The 19,753-nt window shown below is 44.6% G+C and overlaps 1 protein-coding gene across 5 annotated transcripts in view; it reads right to left on the reverse strand.

Moving 5' to 3' along the window:
* CCDC134 (coiled-coil domain containing 134) overlaps positions 1-19,753 on the reverse strand; it is a 90,819-nt gene that overhangs the window by 37,270 nt on the left and 33,796 nt on the right. For all 5 annotated transcript variants that reach the window (XM_033929356.1, XM_033929359.1, XM_033929360.1 and 2 more), the window contains 2 exons: positions 16,612-16,733; positions 1,716-1,800 (listed from right to left, as the gene is read on the reverse strand). In XM_033929356.1, coding sequence (XP_033785247.1) covers positions 1,716-1,800; positions 16,612-16,733 — 207 coding nt within the window. The remainder of the gene's footprint in view (positions 1-1,715; positions 1,801-16,611; positions 16,734-19,753) is intronic.

Genomic DNA, 19,753 nt, shown 5'->3' on the forward strand with positions numbered 1-19,753 from the left:
AAGATTTTTTTTTATTGCTTTATTGTTGCTGTATTGATAAATGTTTTTAAATAGAAAATGGAAATAACGTAATCTTTTTATTAGACTAATTTTAATACATTATTTTTTTACTAACCAGTATACTGTACTAACTTGAAGAATGATATTTTGGCCTCTGAAAGCTAATTTAAAAATGGATTAGTCAAATAAAATAGTATGTTCTTATTTTCCATTTTTGTTTTATTTCTATTTGTTAATTTGTAAAGTGGTGATTGTTATTTGTCATTTTTTTCAAATTTACATCTATCTTTATATTTTGCATAGTATTAGGGGACATGTGTTACTGTTTCTGTGGTTTTACATTGTATGCAGTCTGGCTTCTTGGCTGTTTAGTTTAACTTTTGTCTACATATTTCTGTCTTTAGTTTGTGATTACTTATTCCATACTGAGCGAGGGAGGGTATATCAATGTTCTGTGTATAAGAAAAGGATTTTGTTTTCTGTTAGCATTGACTGTGCAGGATTGATCTGTATTAATCTGTCTTGTTTAGTTTTACAATAAAAATGGATTCAACTTTAAACTTAAAAAGCTGTGTCATTGAAAGTGGGATGAATGAAATCAAAAAACCCGATTCAATAGGCCAAACTAAATTGAAAATTTTTTCCCTGAATTGGGCAGCTCCAGCTTAGAGTAGAGGTAACTGGTCTTTCCCATGTGTGAGTGCGGATGCAAGCTTCTGGACTGTAGGCTGGTTGGATCTTTTTTTTAAGCATTTTCCTATGTTATCTGTTACTCCTTGGACATAAAACATAGGGGAGCAGTACCATTTTTTGTTCTGTCGCAGTGTTGTCCTCTGATGGTTGTTGGCAGTTGTTGGTTTCCTGGGTTGGGTTGTCCAGATGTTTTAGGGCTTGAGAAGTAACCCTTCTGTTGTTAACTGTTAGCAAGGAATGTGTCCTGGAGGGTGAAAAACTGCAGACCACGCAGACACACCCTGAAGAAAGCCACAGTATAATGGCTGAAACATCAGTTCTATCTATCCAAATGTGGCAAGACCTGCACAACTTCAACAATCATGATGCCAGTCACATAAGCCTAAAGCATTTATGCATTCAGCACCCACGGTGAAAGCATAAGTGTTTTTTGTTGTTTAAAATCAGGATCATCTTATTTTTTAATTCTGGATGACTAGCATATTATACATCTGCAAAGGGATAGAGTTTGAGGTGATCCGAGGCAGTGCCTGCAGCAGGTATAATTTATGTGTGTTAAAGTTGAACATCAGTCAATTCACGTAAGATTTATATGTGTAGATCCACCAGAAGAAAAGCAGGTAAAAATTCAAATACCTTTCTAAAGTGTTGCTGAACAAACATATAAACCTGTCAAATGATATGCTACCCATCCTACTGAATAATCGGCCTCAGAGCATCTTGGTTTTAAATAACATTTGATCTTAATTTTTGCATTCTTGCACATCCTTAGAATCTTTACTTTAACTCCAAAAAATGTATCAGCAATGAAAGTCCAGTGATAAAGTACAAAACACAAAGTAGGATTGGGGGATGGTAGAAAATTAAGCCATTTGTAGAGAGGAAGAGTGCTGTATTGGTGCCAAAACAAAAAGAGAGGCAGCAATGTTAAGTGAAATCTATACAGAAGATCTACAAGACAGGAAGACAAGTGATACAAGATAACTGGGCAATTTCATTTAACAGGAAAGAAGCTGCCTTACCATCTTTTATTTTGTCATCTTCGGGAAAAGGACCATCGGGTTGGACATCAGCAGCAATCAGCACCGCCCTGGAGTCTTCCAGTACCTGACAGTAACAACAGAAATCAGAGCTAGCTTCAATGGAGCAACAGTGGGAAGGGGATGAAGACAGAGGAAACAGGAAACTGGTAGATAGGTGGGAATATGTGAATAGGAGGAAAATAGAAAGGATTCAGAGCTAGATTCACTAAAGTCAGCGATCATCGCTAAAGCTGTTTTCACAGGTTTAGCGACGATCACTGCTAACCGACCCAGTTCACTAAACAGCCTACCACGTGTTTTTCACTCATTTTCTGATCCAGCCATGCAAAAATTAGTAAAACCCCATAAAAAATAGCCAAGCGATTGATTCACTTACATTGCTTGGCTGTTTATCATCGGATTTTACCAATCCTAAAACTCGATTGCCTGGGGTTTTTTCCCCAATAGCATTACACATGCAAAATATCTGTCCCATAAAAAAGAAAAAGAAAAAAAAAAAATCCCCCTTGAGATGCCCACTCTCTCCTGCCATGAAGGACTTCCCCCTACAAAAAAAGGCAGGAGTGATGCTCAACTACTGAATGCTCCCGCTCCCCTGCCCCGAACCAAGAAAAAGGCATTAGATATGCCCACACCCTCCTGCCACCAGAGGCTCCCCTCCCCCTCACCTTGACATTGTGAGAAGGTACTGAAAACACCTCCTGCTCCTCCACGATGACACTGGGCCTTAGGCCCCTCCCATGGGTGGGGTCTGAGGCATCTGAGCCAATCACTGACTTCCTTAGGAAGGAGCTAAAGGAAGTCCCTGATTGGCTCAGACGCATCGGGCTCCTCCCTTGGGAGGGGCCTGAGACCTGAGGCATCTGAGCCAATTAGGGCCTTGGGCCCAGTGTCATTGCAAAGGAGCAGGAAGGCTGTACGTGCATCTCAATCGCTCACGGAGCAATTGAATTGGTCAGGTTTGCATGCAAATGATTTACACCACTGTTCTTCAACCGCCGGCCCACAGACCGATGCTGGTCCACAGGAAATTTCTGCTGGTCCACGCAGTGCCAGCAAGATTAAGGTGACCATTTTCAGACTTCCTGCCCGTTGTCCCCACACACAGCTTCGGGACAGCGTCCCGAGGCTGTGCTTGGGGACAACAGGGCAGGCGATCATTTCCTGTCCCTACCTGCCGCACAAAAAATAAAAAAATAAAAAAGGCCTCACTCCTTCCTTTCCCCCGGTCCACTTCTTTTACCACCCTGCTGCTGCTGCTAAAGCCGACAGGAAGTCTTCTTTCCGACGTCAATTCTGATGTCGGAGAGGACGTTCTGGGCCAGCCAATCGCTGCCTGGGTGGCCCAGAACATTCTCTCCAATGTCAGAATTGACGTCAGAAAGAAGACTTCCTGTCTGCTTTAGCAGCAGCAGCAGGGCGATAAGAGCAGGGGAAAGGAAGGAGGGAGGCTTTTTTTTTTTGAGCGGCAGGGAGGGAAGGAGGTAGGCAGGCAAGCAGGCTGTCTTTGGCCAGGGAGGGAGAGAGAGAGGTAGACAGGCAGGCAGGCTGGCTTCGGGGGTGGGGGTGGGACAAAGTCTGGAAGGCAGTGAGAGGGACATAGGAAGGAGGCACTGGGGGCACTAAAGACATGGGAAGGAGGCACTAAAGAAATGGGAAGGAGGCATGGGGGGCACTAGAGATATGGGAAGGAGGCACCGGTGGCACTAAAGACATGGGAAGGAGGCACTAAAGACATGGAAAAGAGGCACCGGGGGCACTAAAGACAGAAAGGAGGCACTGGGGGCACTAAAGGCAGGAAGGAGGCACTGGGGGCACTGAAGACATGGGAAGGAGGCACCGGGGGCACTAAAGACATGGGAAGGAGGCAGCGGGGGCACTAAAGACATGGGAAGGAGGCACCAGGGGCACTAAAGACATGGGAAAGAGGCACCGGGGGCACTAAAGACATGGGAAAGAGGCACCAGGGGCACTAAAGACATGGGAAAGAAGCACCAGGGGCACTATAGACAGAAAGGAAGCACCGGGGGCACTAAGACATGGGAAGGAGGCACCGGGGGCACTAAAGACATGGGAAAGAGGCACCGGGGGCATTAAAGACATGGGAAAGAGGCACCGGGGGCATTAAAGACATGGGAAAGAGGCACCGGGGGCACTAAAGACATGGGAAAGAGGCACCAGGGGCACTAAAGACATGGGAAAGAAGCACCAGGGGCACTATAGACAGAAAGGAGGCACCGGGGGCACTAAAGACATGGGAAGGAAGCACCGGGGGCACTAAGACATGGGAAGGAGGCACCGGGGGCGCTAAAGACATGGGAAAGAGGCACCGGGGGCACTAAAGACATGGGAAAGAGGCACCAGGGGCACTAAAGACATGGGAAAGAAGCACCGGGGGCACTATAGACAGAAAGGAGGCACCGGGGGCACTAAAGACATGGGAAGGAAGCACCAGGGGCACTAAAGACATGGGAAGGAGGCACCGGAGGCACTAAGACATGGGAAGGAGGCACCGGGGGCACTAAAGACATGGGAAGGAAAAAGGGAGGAATAGAAAGGGACAATTCTTAGGCCTGAGTGCAGAAAGAAAGGATACACAGACAGAAGGAAATACAACCAGAGACTCATGAAATCACCAGACAGCAAAGGTAGGAAAAATGATTTTATTTTCAATTTAGTGATTAAAAGGTGTCAGTTTTGAGAATTTATATCTGCTGTCTATATTTTGCACTATATTTGTCTATTTTTCTATAATTACTGAGGTGACCGAGCTCGCGGAAACGGGGTTTTAAAATTTTAGTCCTAGTAGTTTGCCGGTCCACAAAATAATTATTTTATTTCTGCCGGTCCACGGGTGTAAAAAGGTTGAAAAACACTGATTTACACCTCCGTGCAAATTGTTTGCATGCAAACTTTATAGTGAATCAATCGCTGTTGGAGAATCGGACAGTGAATCGGCCAACAGCGATTAAGTCACTATCTTTAGTGAATCTAGCCCTCAAACGTAAGAGCACAGGGAAATTTGAGGAGAGACAGACAACGGGAAGACAGGAAGAAGAGAGACATGGCAATCAATAAGGAAGAAATAAGATAAGGTAAGGAGGAGATAGGAATATGGCAAATATGCCACTTGGCACTGAGATTGCTCTTAAAAAGTTACATATAGCTGTCCAAACTGGTTTTCTGGTTCATCTGATCTTAAAATTCTCAATCTTCTCTATCAAATCCCTACCATACCAACACTACCCTGTGGATGCCCCCATAGAGGCCCTTTTGTGTGGCCAAAGCCATTGAAAGCAGTATAGTGTTAAAGGATGCCCAGGACCACAGGCTGGATTTTGTTAAGAAGCTATATGAAGCTGTGGCCTCAGGTTTAAAGGCAGCTATGTTGGCATCTTTTGTTGCCCATACTTGCAACTCCAACTTGCGCTGTGATCTGGAAACAATGGCTGTGAAGGATCACAAGTTTCTGATGTCTGGTATGGATATATAGTCAATGCTCTGTATGATCTTTTCAGAGTCATGAGCAAAATGTCTGCTTATTCGCAGGAAGCTCTGGATTAGACAGTGGGTGGGGGATTCTTCCTCCAAGGTGACCTTAATTAAATTATCCTTTCAAGGACATTTACTCATTGGGAAAGGCCTGGACGATCTTATGGCCAGTGTGCAGGATCGCAAGCCAAAGACTTTACTAGACAGCAGACCCTGAAACCCTAGGGGGTCAGGGTGCAGTAATTTTCAGGTCTCAGGATGATAATCACCAGTTTTCAGGAGGACCCTTGAGCCAAAGATCATTTCAGAAATTGAGGAAAAAGATTCAGAGGTGCCAGGCACATCCAACCTTCAGGATCCTGCTCCGCAGCCACTCCCAAGAAGCAGTTATGACACCAAGCCATCAGCCGGGCCTCCATGCATCAGGGGGAGGCTATTGGCCTACCGGGAAGCACAAGCAGAAATCACGACAGACCGCTGGGTGCTGGATGTTAAAAGGAAGGGTACAAGCTTGAGTTCTTTCATTTCCTCCCAGACCTCTTTCTGGACTCTTCAGCTGGGACGCCAGAAAAAGCAGTCAGAGTCTGAACAATGGTACATAGGCTGCTAAATATGGAAGCCATAGAAGATGACTCGGGCTGATTCTAAATTTCAAGGCTGTCAACTCAGCCCTCAGAATGCCACATTTCCAGATAGAGACAGTGAGGTATTTGCTTCAGTGGCGCCTGGGGAATTTCTCATCTCACCAGATTTGATGGAGGCCTATCTGCACATTCCTATTTTTCCAGAGCAAAGGAAGTTCTTGCAATTCCATGTGTTGCAGCAACACTTCCATTTCATGGCCTTACCCTTTGATGACAGGTACATCCATATCTGGACGATTGAATGATAAGAGCCAGTCTGAATCTGAGGGCAGAATGGCTGTGCAAAAAGTGATTCAGCTACTGCAGAAGCTGGGTTGGGTGGTCAACTCCAAAACTCCCATATCTGATGCAGGAGCTCCTCTCTGCAGGCTTCCAGGAAGAACACTTTGTTGTCTTTGTATCGAACTGGACTCCCAGATACTCTAAAATCTGCATCGGCTCCAGGTGGCTTTTCCAAAAATTAACCATTGTTTCAAACAGTTTACAAATTCTAAACAGAAAGATACTGGGACATACAATAGTTTCTATATTCAGAATAAGATTCCAAGTAGAGAAAGACACGGTGACAAAATTCATCATCGTTCCCGTCCCCGTGGATAACCGCGGGAAATAAACCCATGTTATTTTCTAGTGTCTATTTCATCCTCTGTCCTTCTACACCAGCATTATTCAAAGCAAAGCTTGCGGGTCAGTGGTTGTGGCCATTCATACTCTGATTCTTCCCTCTTTCCTTAAAGAATGACATGAAGATGGTTTCCCGCGGTTATCTGCGGGGACGGGAACGGTGATGAATTCTGTCACCGCGTCAGTCTCTAATTCCAAGCTATAAAAGCCTCCTCTCTGCAACACACATGCAGATCTCTCTTTCTCTGTCTATCCTTCTCTTTATCTATGGAACCCGAAACTTAGACCATCACCCCCTCCCCCCTTTCTCTCTCTCTCTCTCTGGCTTTCCTTAGAACTTCAGACTCTCTGTCTCTTTGCCTCTGAACTCTGTAAGGCAGGGAAACTGCTTTGCTTTCTCCTTAATTATAATGCTTAATTGTAATGCTTATAAATATTGCTTTCCTGTAAGCCTATTTCTATAATATATTCTTTATGCAATCATTCTTATTTGAGTCTACTTCCTGGTGAATCTTCAGTGAGGGAACTGAACCTGAGACCTGACGCGTGTAAGGGCGCCTCTCACGTAACCCCTACCACCTAATATTGTGGGGGCCACGGGGGCCAGACTAACAATCCTTACAGTAGGGTTTTGATTTCTTTTCGAAAAGTTTTGAAGTCGCACTTGCATCCACTCCAGAATGTGCTCCTATCCCGATGGTGCCCGCAGAGGGATGCACTGCAACAGCTCTCGATGGCACATGTGGCAGAATTAGACAATGTGCAAGCAGATTTCCTCAGCCAGAGAACTCTGGATCCTGTGGAGTGGTCACTCTAAGGAAGCCTTCATCTGCATTGCAAATCGGTGAGAGTGCGTGACTTTCAATCCAATTGTATCGGTAACCAACAAGAAGGCAGAGGTTCTTCAGTAAAAAAGCACAAGCCAAGAAGTGAAGGATTGGATGCCTTGGGCAAAGGCAGGACTTCTTTACATATTCCCTCCAAGGCCCATAATTTTGGCAGACTTCTGCACAGAATCAAGATGCACCAATGGTTGGTGATTCTAGTAGCACCAAACTGGCCGAGACAACTATGGTATGCAGTTCTAGTCTGTCTGCAAAGGGACCAAGGTCTTAGACTTCCATGTTATCCAAGACTTCTCACGCAGGGCCTAATTGTCTTGGAGAATCCAGAATGCTTTGGGCTTACGGCATGGCTTTTGAGCATAAGGTGCTAGTGTGCAAAGGCTATGTGGACCAAGTGGTGTCCACCCTTCTGAAATGCAGAAAGAAAGCGATGCTACCCACATATGCGAAAGCCTGGAAATGTTTCCAAGTTTGGTGTGCTCAGAGAAGGACCTGAACTCGAACTCAATATCTGCAGTGCTTGCCTTCCTGCAGGAAGGTTTGGAAAATGGCCTAGCGGTTGACTCCCTGAAAATGCAGATTGCAGGGCTCTCATATTTTGGACCCAAGATTAATAAAAGCACCATAGCAATACATCCTGATGTGGCCAGGTTTTTGAAGGGCGCTTTGCATCTTTGTCCTCCTCTAAAACAGCCTTTTCCAGTATGGAGTCTTAATCTGTTCCTACAGTCGCTAGCTAGAGCGCCCTACAAACCTCTAAAGCAAGCCTCACTGATAGATCTCATAGTCAAAACAGTGTTTTTGGTGGTGATTCAGCTTGCGTGTCGGGATTGCAGGTCCGGTCATGCAGAGGTCCCTTCCTCAGAATTTCAGATTCAGGCGTAGTACCACTACCAAAAATAGTCACCAGCTTTTATATTAATCAGGAAGTGCGATTGCCTGCCTGCCTTTACACCCTTGAGATTGAGGAAGAATGATGAAGTGCTGAAAATCACTGAATGTGTGCAGAGTGTTACTGTAGTTATCTGGAGGTTGCAAACAAATTTCAACTATTGGATCACCTCTTTGTACTGGTGGGTGCTGGCCGTAAAAGCTGACTAGCCTCAAAATTGACCATTTTAAGATGGATCCATATGGCCATTTCTTCAGCCTATATCGTAAGTGGAAAGCGACCACCTATATCTGAGGCTGTAGCTTTAACCACTGCACCATATACTCCCCCATATGTATGGCCTATTTGTTTTCTCCTCAACTTTAGTGACTTATACATTGTGATATACTATTTTCCATGATCTAAGAGGTAAAAAACTAAACAAAATTAATTAATTCCATCTTTGGTTTTCAAGCAGCTAAACTCTGTAGAACTCTCCAAGATTAATTTAGATCAATTTCAGATTATAGACTGTTTAAAAAAAAACAAACAAACCTAAAAATGTTCCTTTTTCCTCAAGTTTGTGGTACTTCAACAGAATTGGGCAGATGGGTTACATTTTATATTTTAAATTTGTAGAGTTTTGTCCATTTTTTCTTAAAACTTCGATCTGAACTGTGATTTGTGTTGAATCAGGATAAGTACCGTATTTGCCGGCGTATAAGACGACTTTTCAGTACCTTAAAATCCTCCCCAAAGTCGGGGGTCGTCTTATACGCCGGGTACTGTTTAGAGAGCTGCACGGGGACGCCCCTAGGGTCGCGGGGATCCCGTGGGGACGCCCCCTAGGGTCGCGGGGATCCCATGGGGACGCCTCCGAGGGTCGCGGGGCTCCTGCGGGGCTGGATGCTCAGTCTTCTGGATGTACGCGGCTCTTCTTCTCCCTACCTTCTCTGCTTGCAGCACAGAGCCGAACGGAAGTCTTCCCGACGTCAGCGCTGACGTCGGAGGGGAGGGAGGGCTTAAACAAAGCTTAAACAAAGCCCTCCCTCCCTCCGACGTCAGCGCTGACGTCGGGAAGACTTCCGTTCGGCTCTGTGCAGCAGGCAGGGCAGATAAGGAGAAGGAGAGTAGCCTCGCGGTTCGAATGGCTACCAAGGGAGAGGGGCGGCCGCCCCGCCCCGGTTGCAGCACAGCCGGCCAGGTTCCCTTACTTTTGTGGCACTTCCCCGACCGACCGATAACAGCCCGGGTCCGACAATCCTCCCTGCCCTGTAGCCGCGAATCTAAATTACCTTCTTACAGCAGCTGTAAGAAGGTAATTTAGATTCGCGGTTAAGGGCAGGGAGGTTTGTCGGACCGGGGCTGTTGTCGGTCGGTCGGGGAAGTGCCACAAAAGTAAGGGGACCTGGCCGGCTGTGCTGCACCCGGGGCGGTAGAGAAGGTGTGCGGAAGAAGGGGTAGTCTTATACGGCGAGTATATAACAAAACTCTATATTTTAACTAAAAGTTGGGGGGTCGTCTTATACGCCCAGTCGTCTTATACGCCGGCAAATACGGTATATGTGGAACAGAAGAATAAGATGCTATTGTAACAGGAAGAAAAAAACATAAATTTAAAGCACTTAAGTGGAGAAGCAGGAAGGAAATGCTGAGAGCTGCTCAGAGACTAGGCCCATGCACAGAGGCTGGGAGCTGCAGGGAGATCAAAAATATAAGAGACAGGAATCTTGGGGGAAGCTAGACTTAACAGAAGCTGTCTCATTGAGAACCCCAGGACCCTTATTGTGAGCTAGAAGAGAGCAGAGATTAACGTAGCACAAAGATTTAGTGAGGAAGTGGTGTGTGTCTGCTGGGTGAAATTTTGTATGTCAGCTGTGGAGTTTGTGTGTGTGGAAGGTGTGAACATTTTTTTTTAATGTTTCCAGTAAATGTTTGATTTTATGAAAAATGTTGCAAATTAAACCTGTTTATGGGCTGTTGAGCTGAGGTATGTAATGAGAAGACTGTGAAGGAGAATACTGTAGAGTTTGTGTGAATTATGGGTCAAGAACTTATCTGATACCTGCTGGTTCTCATGATTTATTGAGATTTCTAAATTAAGTTTGGAGTTATATTTCAAAGGAAAATTGATAAGAACTTTTAAAGTGTGTTTCAGAGTTAAAACTGGATTTTTATGATTCCTGTTGCTAAAAACAAACTTAAGAATTAGAAAATAGAGAATTTTAATCTCTTAACTGTGTAAGACCATTGATTCAACTCAGATTGCCTATTATTACTGGTGTTTACAGCAAATGTTTTGTATGTAATTTAGTATTCAGCTGTTTTTCTGCTGAGTGCATTCCTGCAGTCTTTTCTGATTACTAATTTGCTGAGATCTTAACCAGTATACACAGTTGTGTAAAGCTTGGAGATGTGAAACTAATTGTGAAAGCTAAATGTTATTTTGAGAACTGAAGATCTAAAGCAGGGTTGCCCACACTTTTTGGGCTTGTGAGCTACTTTCAAAATGTCCAAGTCAAAATGATCTACCAGCAATAAATTTAAAAAAACAAAACAAAACCTACAAAGGCAGAGAAAATATTATTTATATTCCAGGGTTTTTTCAAAGAAGTCAAGGCAGATGACTCTATGCAATGTCACCTCAGTAACAACCATACAAAAATAGACAAATATACCCCCTCCCTTTTTACTAAACCGCAATAGCTGTTTTTAGCGCAGGGAGCTGTGCTGAATGCCCCGCGCTACTCTCAACGCTCATAGGCTCCCTGTGCTAAAAAAACCGCTATTGCGGTTTAGTAAAAGGGAGCCATAGTGCAAAATAGTAAAAGGGAGCCATAGTGCAAAATAGACAGCAGATATAAATTCTCAAAATAGACATTTTGATCACTAAATTGAAAATAAAATCATTTTTCCTACCTTTGTTGTCTGGTTGCACTTTCTTCTTCTGACTGTGCATCCAATATTTCTTCCCTTCTTTCAGCCTCCTGTTTGCTTCCTCTCCTCTAGACCTCATTCTCTCCCCCAACTTTTTCTCTCTCTTTCCCTCTCCATGCCCCCTTTCTTTCTGTCTCCCTGTTCCCCCTTTCTTTCTGTTTCCCTTCTTTCTTTGTTTCCCTGCCCTCCCCCAAGCTACTAGGTTTGCCGTCGCCACCATCGGGGAATAGACCCCCAAGCCACCGCTGCCCCAAGCTCTCCCTGCAGAAGCGTCGGACCGACCAGCATTCCGCTCCCCGATGTCAATTCTGATGTCAGAGAGGAAGTTCCAGGCCAGCTAGGCAGCAATTGGTTGGCCCAGAACTTCCTCTCCAACGTCAGAATTGACGTCAGAGAGAGGTCTGACACTTCTGCAGGGAGAGCTTGAGGGCGGCGGTAGGGGACGTCAGGGAAAGAAAAGCTGATCGGCCCGGTAGATCGGGACGGCAACATGAGTCTATCACGGAGACCGGGATGGGCTCCGTGATCGACTCGCGTTGCCTTCCCAATCTACCGGTTGATCATATTTTATTGAACTTTGTGATCAAGAAACTCTCCCTGGTTACCTTGTCAAATACTTACTTGTGGTTCTAGAAATCCTGGAACAAAGTTGGTATTAAGCTGAAAGGCATGACGTTTGAGGTTTAAATATTGCCACTAACTATAATGGTGTAATCAATGTAAATCTGATCACACGTAAATGGTAAATTAGCTTTGCTATTCATTTAAACTTAATTTACCTTGTTTAGACAACATCTGATAACAATTGTTAGACATACCTATTTAGTTTTCTTCCACCCTCAATTATTATTGTTTTCAGTTGCAACAAATAAATACAAATATTTAAATGTTTAACCTCAATGTTTGTTTCAATTGAAAGGGAAACCTATTGAAATATCCAGGGCTGTGGAGTCGGAGACAATTTTGGGTACCGAGCCAGAGGTACAAGAAACTGAGGAGTCGGAGTCAAAGGATTTATCTACTGATTCCACAGCCCTGGAAACATCTGACCATGGTTATAAACATCTCATACATTTAATTGTAATTAAATTATAATGTAATTGCATCACATCACCACTAGGGGATTTTATATTATACTGTCTTTTTCATTTTTTTATTTCATTTGGCTTATGGTGAGTGTGCTTGAGGACTCCTGCTGGCATGCATAACCAATTGCTTAACCTTTTATCTGTCCTACAAGTTTTGGAGTTCTATTCTAACTGATTTGATTTTAATTATGTTTGTAAACTGCTTTGTTTCTCTAAGAAAAGTGGTATATGACATTTTAATAAACCATAAAAGTGTTCTGTGTTCTAGCTGTTACAGTGCCAGCCCTTATCTGAATTGAACGTGCTGTGATGTCAACCAAAGAACACAGCTTGTGCTTTGGAGCCTACTTTTCAGTCTAGGAACACAGAGATCACACTTAGGGAAAGGAATGGAATAGAGCAATGGTCGGCAAACCGCGGCTCTTTAATCACTTGAGTGCGGCTCTGCCAGTAGCCAAAATTTTCCTTTACAGAAGGGCCCTGACACAGTAGCTGTTCTCACAAGCTTCTGGCGGCTGCCCCAAAGTTTTCCCTCTGCCACAACTTCCCGTTTCTGACAGGGCAGCCGCAGGCAGTTTGTGAGAACGGCTGCCATCAGGGCCGGATTAAAGGATAAGGCCCAAAATGATCAGGGGGGCCCGCCAGGTGCGGTGCTTTAGGGTCATTTGGGCATCTCCCTCACCTTCACTGGATTCACAGCAATGTCATCGCCCTGCTCCCCCTGTCATAGTCCCGGCCCCCCCAGCATCATCTTCCCAGGCCCTCCCCATCGACCCTCTCACCGTGAGAAGACCAACAAATCTCCCTCCAGCACTCGTCGGCAACCGCAGCACTCTAAACAGGCTGCTTTGCAGTTCATGGCCTTCTGCTGGTAATTCCCTCTGCTGCGTCACTGATGACATCATCAGTGACGTGGCAGAGGGAGTCACTTGCAGAAGGCTGCGAACTGCAAAGCATCCTGTTTAGAGTGCTGCGGCTGCCGAAGAGTGCTGGAGGGAGGTTTGTTGGTCATCTCACGGTGGGTCGGCGGGGTTCGCATGGGAGATAGAGCTAAATGTTCCTTTTCAGAGGGGTCCCGGCTATAGGGAGAGAAGCAGTCTGCCCTAGGTGCTCCAAGGCCTGGCATCTTTAACTTTTTCGGGCAGCAACAGCATTTACAATTAGCTGCTGTTGCCGGCTTTGGGCCTTCCTCTCTGCTGAGTCCTGCCTACTTCCTGTTTCCATGAAAGCAGGACCCAAAATAGAAGAAGGCCCAAAACCGGCAACATCAGCAAATTGTGAATGCTACTGCCTGAAGAAGTTCATGATGCCAGGCCTTGGAGCACCCGCTTAGAGGCTGCACTGCCGACCAGGGACGGAGTGACAGAAGAAGGAAAGGGAGCAGAGGAGAGGGGGAGAATTGCTGCACCCAACTGGAGGGAAAGGAAAGAATGAAAGGAGATGCCAGGTCATAGAGGGAAGGGAGGAAGAGATGCCAGGTCATGGAGGGAAGAGAGAGAGGGAGGGAGGAAGAGATGCCAGGTCATGGAGGGAGGAAGAGATGCCAGGGCTTGGGGGAAGTGAGGGAGGGAGATATGCCAAGACATGGAGGGAAGGAGGAAGGTCTGCCAGACCAAGGGAAAAGGAAGGAGATGTCAGAGCATGGATGGGGAGGGAGAGATGAAAGGAAAGGAGAGATGCCATGGAATCAGGGAAGGGAAGGAGACAGATGCCAGACCGTGGAGTGGGAAGGAAAGGAGAAAAGAGAGATGCCAGAACATAGGGGAGGGGGTGGTGACAGAGAAAAATGGAGAGGTGGCAGAGCTGAAATGAATCATGTACAAAGGAGAGAAGGGGCACAAGATAGACAATTTATGGAAGGAGCATAGAAAGAAGGAAGATACCATATTGAACGGGGAGAAGGCGGACAGTGGATGGCAGGGGCAGAGAGAGAGAGGGCAGACATGGAAGGTAGAGAGCTGCATGGGAATGGGGACGACGGGAATCCCGCAGGTTCCCCCTTTGGATCACGGGGATCCCGTGGGGACGCCCCCTAGGGTCGCGGGGATCCCGCGGGGTTCAATACAACTCAAGCCGCGAGGCTCGTCTTCTTTTCATACCTGCCCTGCCACAGCACACATAGCCGACCAGAAGTCTTCCCCAATGTCAGCGCTGACGTCGGAGGGAGGGTTTATGCAAAGCCTGCCCTCCAACGTCAGCGCTGACATCGGGGAAGACTTCCGGTCGGCTATGTGTGCTGCGGCAGGGCAGGCAGGAAATAGAAGACAAGCCTCGCGGTTCGAGTTCCATTTGGATGAGAAAGTTGGTAATTTGTTGGCAGATGAGGGCTGGACACGAACGTGGAAGGCAAATGCAGGACAGAAGGAGGTCGAACTTGGGAGGCAAACGCAGAACACAAAATGGGGGAGGGAGTGCATTTTTGGACACAAGGCATGAACTTGGGAGAGAGGAAGGGAGGGAAAAAGATGCTGAGGTGGGGGAGGGAATGTGTTTTTAGACACAGAAGGCACGGACTTGGGAGAGAGGAAGGGAGGGAAAGAGATGTTGAGGTGGGAGAGGGAGTGCGTTTTTGGACACAAGGCATGCATTTTTGGACACAGAAGGCATGAACTTGGGAGAGAGGAAGGGAGGGAAAGAGATGGTTGTGTACATGGGGAATGGAAGAAAGGAGAATTTTTGGTCATAGGGAGGGAGTGAGATACAGATGAGGGAGAAATATTGTGGTGGAACGGACAGATTGAAATGGATGGAAGAGGGAGGAATGTTGGACATAGTGGTGAAGGGAATGGAGGGAGAGATGTGGCATTGTGCTGGAGAGGGGTGATAGAAGGAGAAATGTTGGGCATGGGACTGGTGGGTAGGGGCAAAAGATCAGAAAGGGATAAATGCTGGACCATGGTAGGAGGAACCAATGGATAGCAACAGAAGAATTTACAGAAGATTGGAAAACGGAAAAAAGAAACTGGGACCAACTTTATGGAAAAATAAGTCTCCAGACAACAAAGGTAAAAAACGGAATTTATTGACTAAAATATGTTAGTTTTGGGAAATGTATATAGCAGATGTCTGAACTGTGTTCAAAAGAAAAGTGTTGAAGTACTTCTGACCCTTGCTGTGACTGGTGGGGATCCCCAAGCACCGCCAGCAGAGGACCACCAAGCACAGCAGTGGAGGGAGAACCACTGAGGTGCCAGCATCTGTGACTCAGGGACGCTACTGCTGCCTGCCAAGCTTGGCAAAAGGGACCCCCCGCCAACTGCAAAGGAAGTCCTCAGCTGACAGCTTGGGGGTTCTCATCAGCTGAGTATTTATATTTTATATTTACATTAGAGGCTCTGGTACAAACCTGTTTACAAAGTATATATTCTTCCCAATTAATATTTCCAAATTAATAAAGTGTCTGTGCTTATTTGTAAATGGGTCTCTACTGGAGCCTTTAATTCAGTAGCATAATTAAATGAAATAACTATTTCTAAAGTTTCTAGGGACGGGTGCAACTCTCTAATGGAAGGAGCTAATGCTTCATGGAAGACAGAGAGAGGACAGATTCTGGCTAGAAAGAAGTGAGTGAAAACAAGATGATTAAAGCAGAAACGAAAAAAGGTAGAAAAAGATTTGTCAATAAATAAGATTATTATTATGATGAAATCTGGTTTTATTTCATGTTAGTAGCTAGTTTAAACTGACTCCTACAAACATGGTTCTTGAAAAGAAATTTGGCTCTCAAAAGAAATCTTAATAGTTGTACTGCTGATCTTTGGCTCTTTTGACTAATGAATTTGCCTACCACTGGTATAGAGGAATCTACTGCCATCTGAAGGAGGAATTCAACGTGGAAATTTTGAGCAATATGGGTACAAATATCAGTTTCATAGAGAGATGAATGAATGGACAGCGAAGCTCAATAAACAAAAATCTTACAAAATATACAAGCACTCAGCAAAAGATCAGAACTACATGTAGCTCTGTAAATGCTTTTTGCTCTCTTATTCACAGGATGTCACTAAGGTACTTGATATCTATATTGAATAGAATGTTGAGTAAAAGCAAAATCCAGGAAAAATTGAAAGTCTAATAAGATAGCTTTCTGAGAAGAACCTGCACAAAATGAGAACACATATTTCCCCATAAAAGTCTGTGTTATACCAATGCTTCCATTAAGTTGGTATTATAGGCCTGATCAAAAATCTTACTTTCACCAAATTGACCTCCTCCTGTCAGCACTCAGTACTAAGCAACAACGTTGCTTAACTCGTATTCTCTCTCTGAATGTGGTTCTACCCTTGAAACCTATTTTTTTCTGTTAATCAGATCATGTTATGACTGTGTGATCAACTATATTTGCACTGATGGATGAGCAATGATGCATCTCACCTTGAACAGCCCTTTCAGCATGATGTCGATGATTTTATACTGTTGATTCACATCATTGAGCTCTATCAGATTATTCAGGGCACTGATCTGGTCTTTGCGTTTCACTTCAAAAAGCTTCTTATCTGCAGTCACGTCAAGGGCAAGAGGCACTTCTGAGTTTCCAGAACCAAGGCATTCAATGCACAACCAGTCCTTTTGCAAAAGCCTGCTATTTCATATAGATATGTTATAGGACAAAAGACAAAGGAAAGTAGAGAGCAGTTTGGGACAATGACATTTAAAAAAATGATCATGGTCAAGATCTGGAAAATCGAACAGAACAAAGAGGAAACCAGAACACAAAGAAAACTGGTGCACCAAAATTTCAAACTTTTCTATTGAAGGTGGCATCAGATCATAGACTGTACAATGGCAAACCATTATGAACTTAGGTGTCAAAGTGACAAAGATCAAACAAATTACTATGTGATAAGTATAAGCATCAACAGAGCTTCATTAATGGGGTGGTGACTTGTATCTTCATGGCTACAAGACACACCAACATGAAATACTTCCACAACGGTCTTTGCTGGTTCATTGTATTAAACTTGTTCAGGCTTTATCAAAACCAAGATCACTCCAAGTGGGTCAATAAGGCAGCAGGTAGAATGGGTTCAAAATGGGTAGGCAACATGCTTTTCACTCCTGGACATCATTGCCTTCCCCCAACATCCCGACCCTTTGGGAACATTAGGTTCTTATCTCAATAATCTTCTTTCCAATATAAAGGAACATAACCAGTGGGGTATTTACCTCTAACTGCAAGTTTTTGCAGAAGGAATTATCCACAGTAGTGATTATTAAAACTGTCCTGAGGACCCCGTCATTTGTGTTTTCAAGATATCCCTAATGAATATGCATACATGTTAAAGAAGTTATAGATCTATATACAGTACATTCAATTTTTAAAGCATTTATCATATCACTTGTACAAATCAAGCTTTTATAAATATTCATCACCAATTACAACCATATCAAGTGTGAGATGTTTAAATATCCCAATGAGAGCCCTTCCCCTCCCCACACATCATGTATATGTCCATAAGAAAAACCTTTCCCTAATTGTCAATAAAAGTTCCATCATTAACTAAAAGTCTATTCCAAAGTTCATACATCCACTATTCCAATAGGGATTCCACACGTTGCTTCTTAACTCATCTTCAAAACTTGTAACATTGGAGCAGCCAAGCTATGTTGAAGAGGATCCCTGATCCAAAATGCTCCAGGGATTGGGTTAGTTCCAGGTTACTCAGAAATAATCAACCCCACATCTTGCAGGAGCTGAACAACTTGTGTCACTGCCTTGTGTCAGTCAGTCTTGGCTGGAGCCCTGATTAACCAGTCATCTAAGTATGGCTGTACCTGAATCCCTGCCTTGTGCAGGTGAACTGTTTACAGCACCATCAGCTTGGTAAAAGGTGCGAGGTGCTTTGCCAACCTGAATGAAATGCCGAGAATTGAAAATGCTTTCCCAGCATATGGAACCTGAGGAACTGTGTGTGCGAGGCTAGGAATTCCCTTGGTGTCACCAAGGCAATGACCGAACGCATGGTCTCCATCCAGAACCTGGGCACCTTTAGTGCTGCATCTACAAACTTCAGATCCAGGATTGGTCTCCAGTCATCCGAGTCTTTCTTGGGCACAATAAAATACAGTATATGGAATATCTACCCGAGCCTGATTCTGCGTCTGGCACAGGCTGTACGGCTTGAATCCCCAAAAACCATTTTACTATCTAGTCAAACTTTGACCATCTTCTCTGGTCTTCTAGCTGGAGAATCCACAAGAAATCCTAAAGAGAGCAAAAGAATTTGAGTTTGTAGCCCTCTCAAATAAATAATTTCCAGCACTCATTTGTCTAAACAAATCTTCACCCAGGCTTCCCTGAACACAGAGAGTCTCTTTCCTATTCAGGGTAGCTTGGGCTCTGGTCTGGCATCATTGGGACATCTTACAAGTGGCTGAGTCGAAACCTGATGTTTGAGCTCTTCTAGAGCACCTGAACCTCTGTCTAGATCCACAAAATTATCTCTGAGCAGAGAAGCCTGCCAATGACTAGAGAGGCCATTTGTAGCCATGACTTGATTCCCCCTGTGGCATGTAGTTTTTTCTACCTTTTGTTGTCTGGTCATTATTCAAATCATGTTGGTGCCAGGCTCTAGTTTCTGTTTGTCTTCTGATAACTCACTTGCCAGGGTCTCCTGCCCATTTGTCATTTTCTTCTTTCTCCAAGCTCACCATCCATCTTCCATCTCTGTCCTCCCCTTTCCTCCCCCGGAGGTCTGGCATCTTTATTTTTTTTCATCTCCATCCCTGCAGTCCAGCATTTCTGGACTGCGGACTGGACTGGCTGGGTAACATCATTAAGCACTCCTCATCCTATCTTAGCTTTAGAAAACTAGTTAAAACAAACCTGTTCAACCGATTTGTAACCAAGAACTCTTAATGCCTTATCCCTGTATTCTAATTACATGCACTCGATGTCCCTACACTGTGTCTATTACTCTGACTTTCTCCCTCTCTACTTGTATTCTCCCTCTCTACATATATTCGACGACTTCATTGCAATTATTTTCGCTGTTTGTTCAGCTCTTCTTGTTGTAAACCGCCTCGAACTACTATGGCTTTGGCGGTATATAAGAATAAAATTATTATTATTATTATTGTCTGGCAATGACTTAGGACAACAACCTGCCACACAGGCCATAAGTTTGTCCAATCCTTTGCCAAAGAACATTTGTCCTTTAGTAGCTTTAGAGGCAGAATCTCCTGCTCAATGTCTGATCCAAAATATTCTGCGAGTGGAGATAAAAAGCCGACACTTTGCCCTTGACCCTAAACGTGTCATATAGAGCAGTGATTCCCAACCCTGTCCTGGAGGAACACCAGGCCAATCGGGTTTTCAGGCTAGCCCTAATGAATATGCATGAGAGAGATTTGCATATGATGAAAGTGATAGGCATGCAAATTTGCTTCATGCATATTCATTAGGGCTAGCCTGAAAACCCAATTGGCCTGGTGTTCCTCCAGGACAGGGTTGGGAACCACTGATATAGAGCATCTGCTACATAAATCAACCCCTAAAAGTACCACCTGGGGGTAT

Source organism: Geotrypetes seraphini, chromosome 2 (genome assembly GCF_902459505.1).
Source record: "Geotrypetes seraphini chromosome 2, aGeoSer1.1, whole genome shotgun sequence".
Lineage (NCBI taxonomy): Eukaryota > Metazoa > Chordata > Amphibia > Gymnophiona > Dermophiidae > Geotrypetes > Geotrypetes seraphini.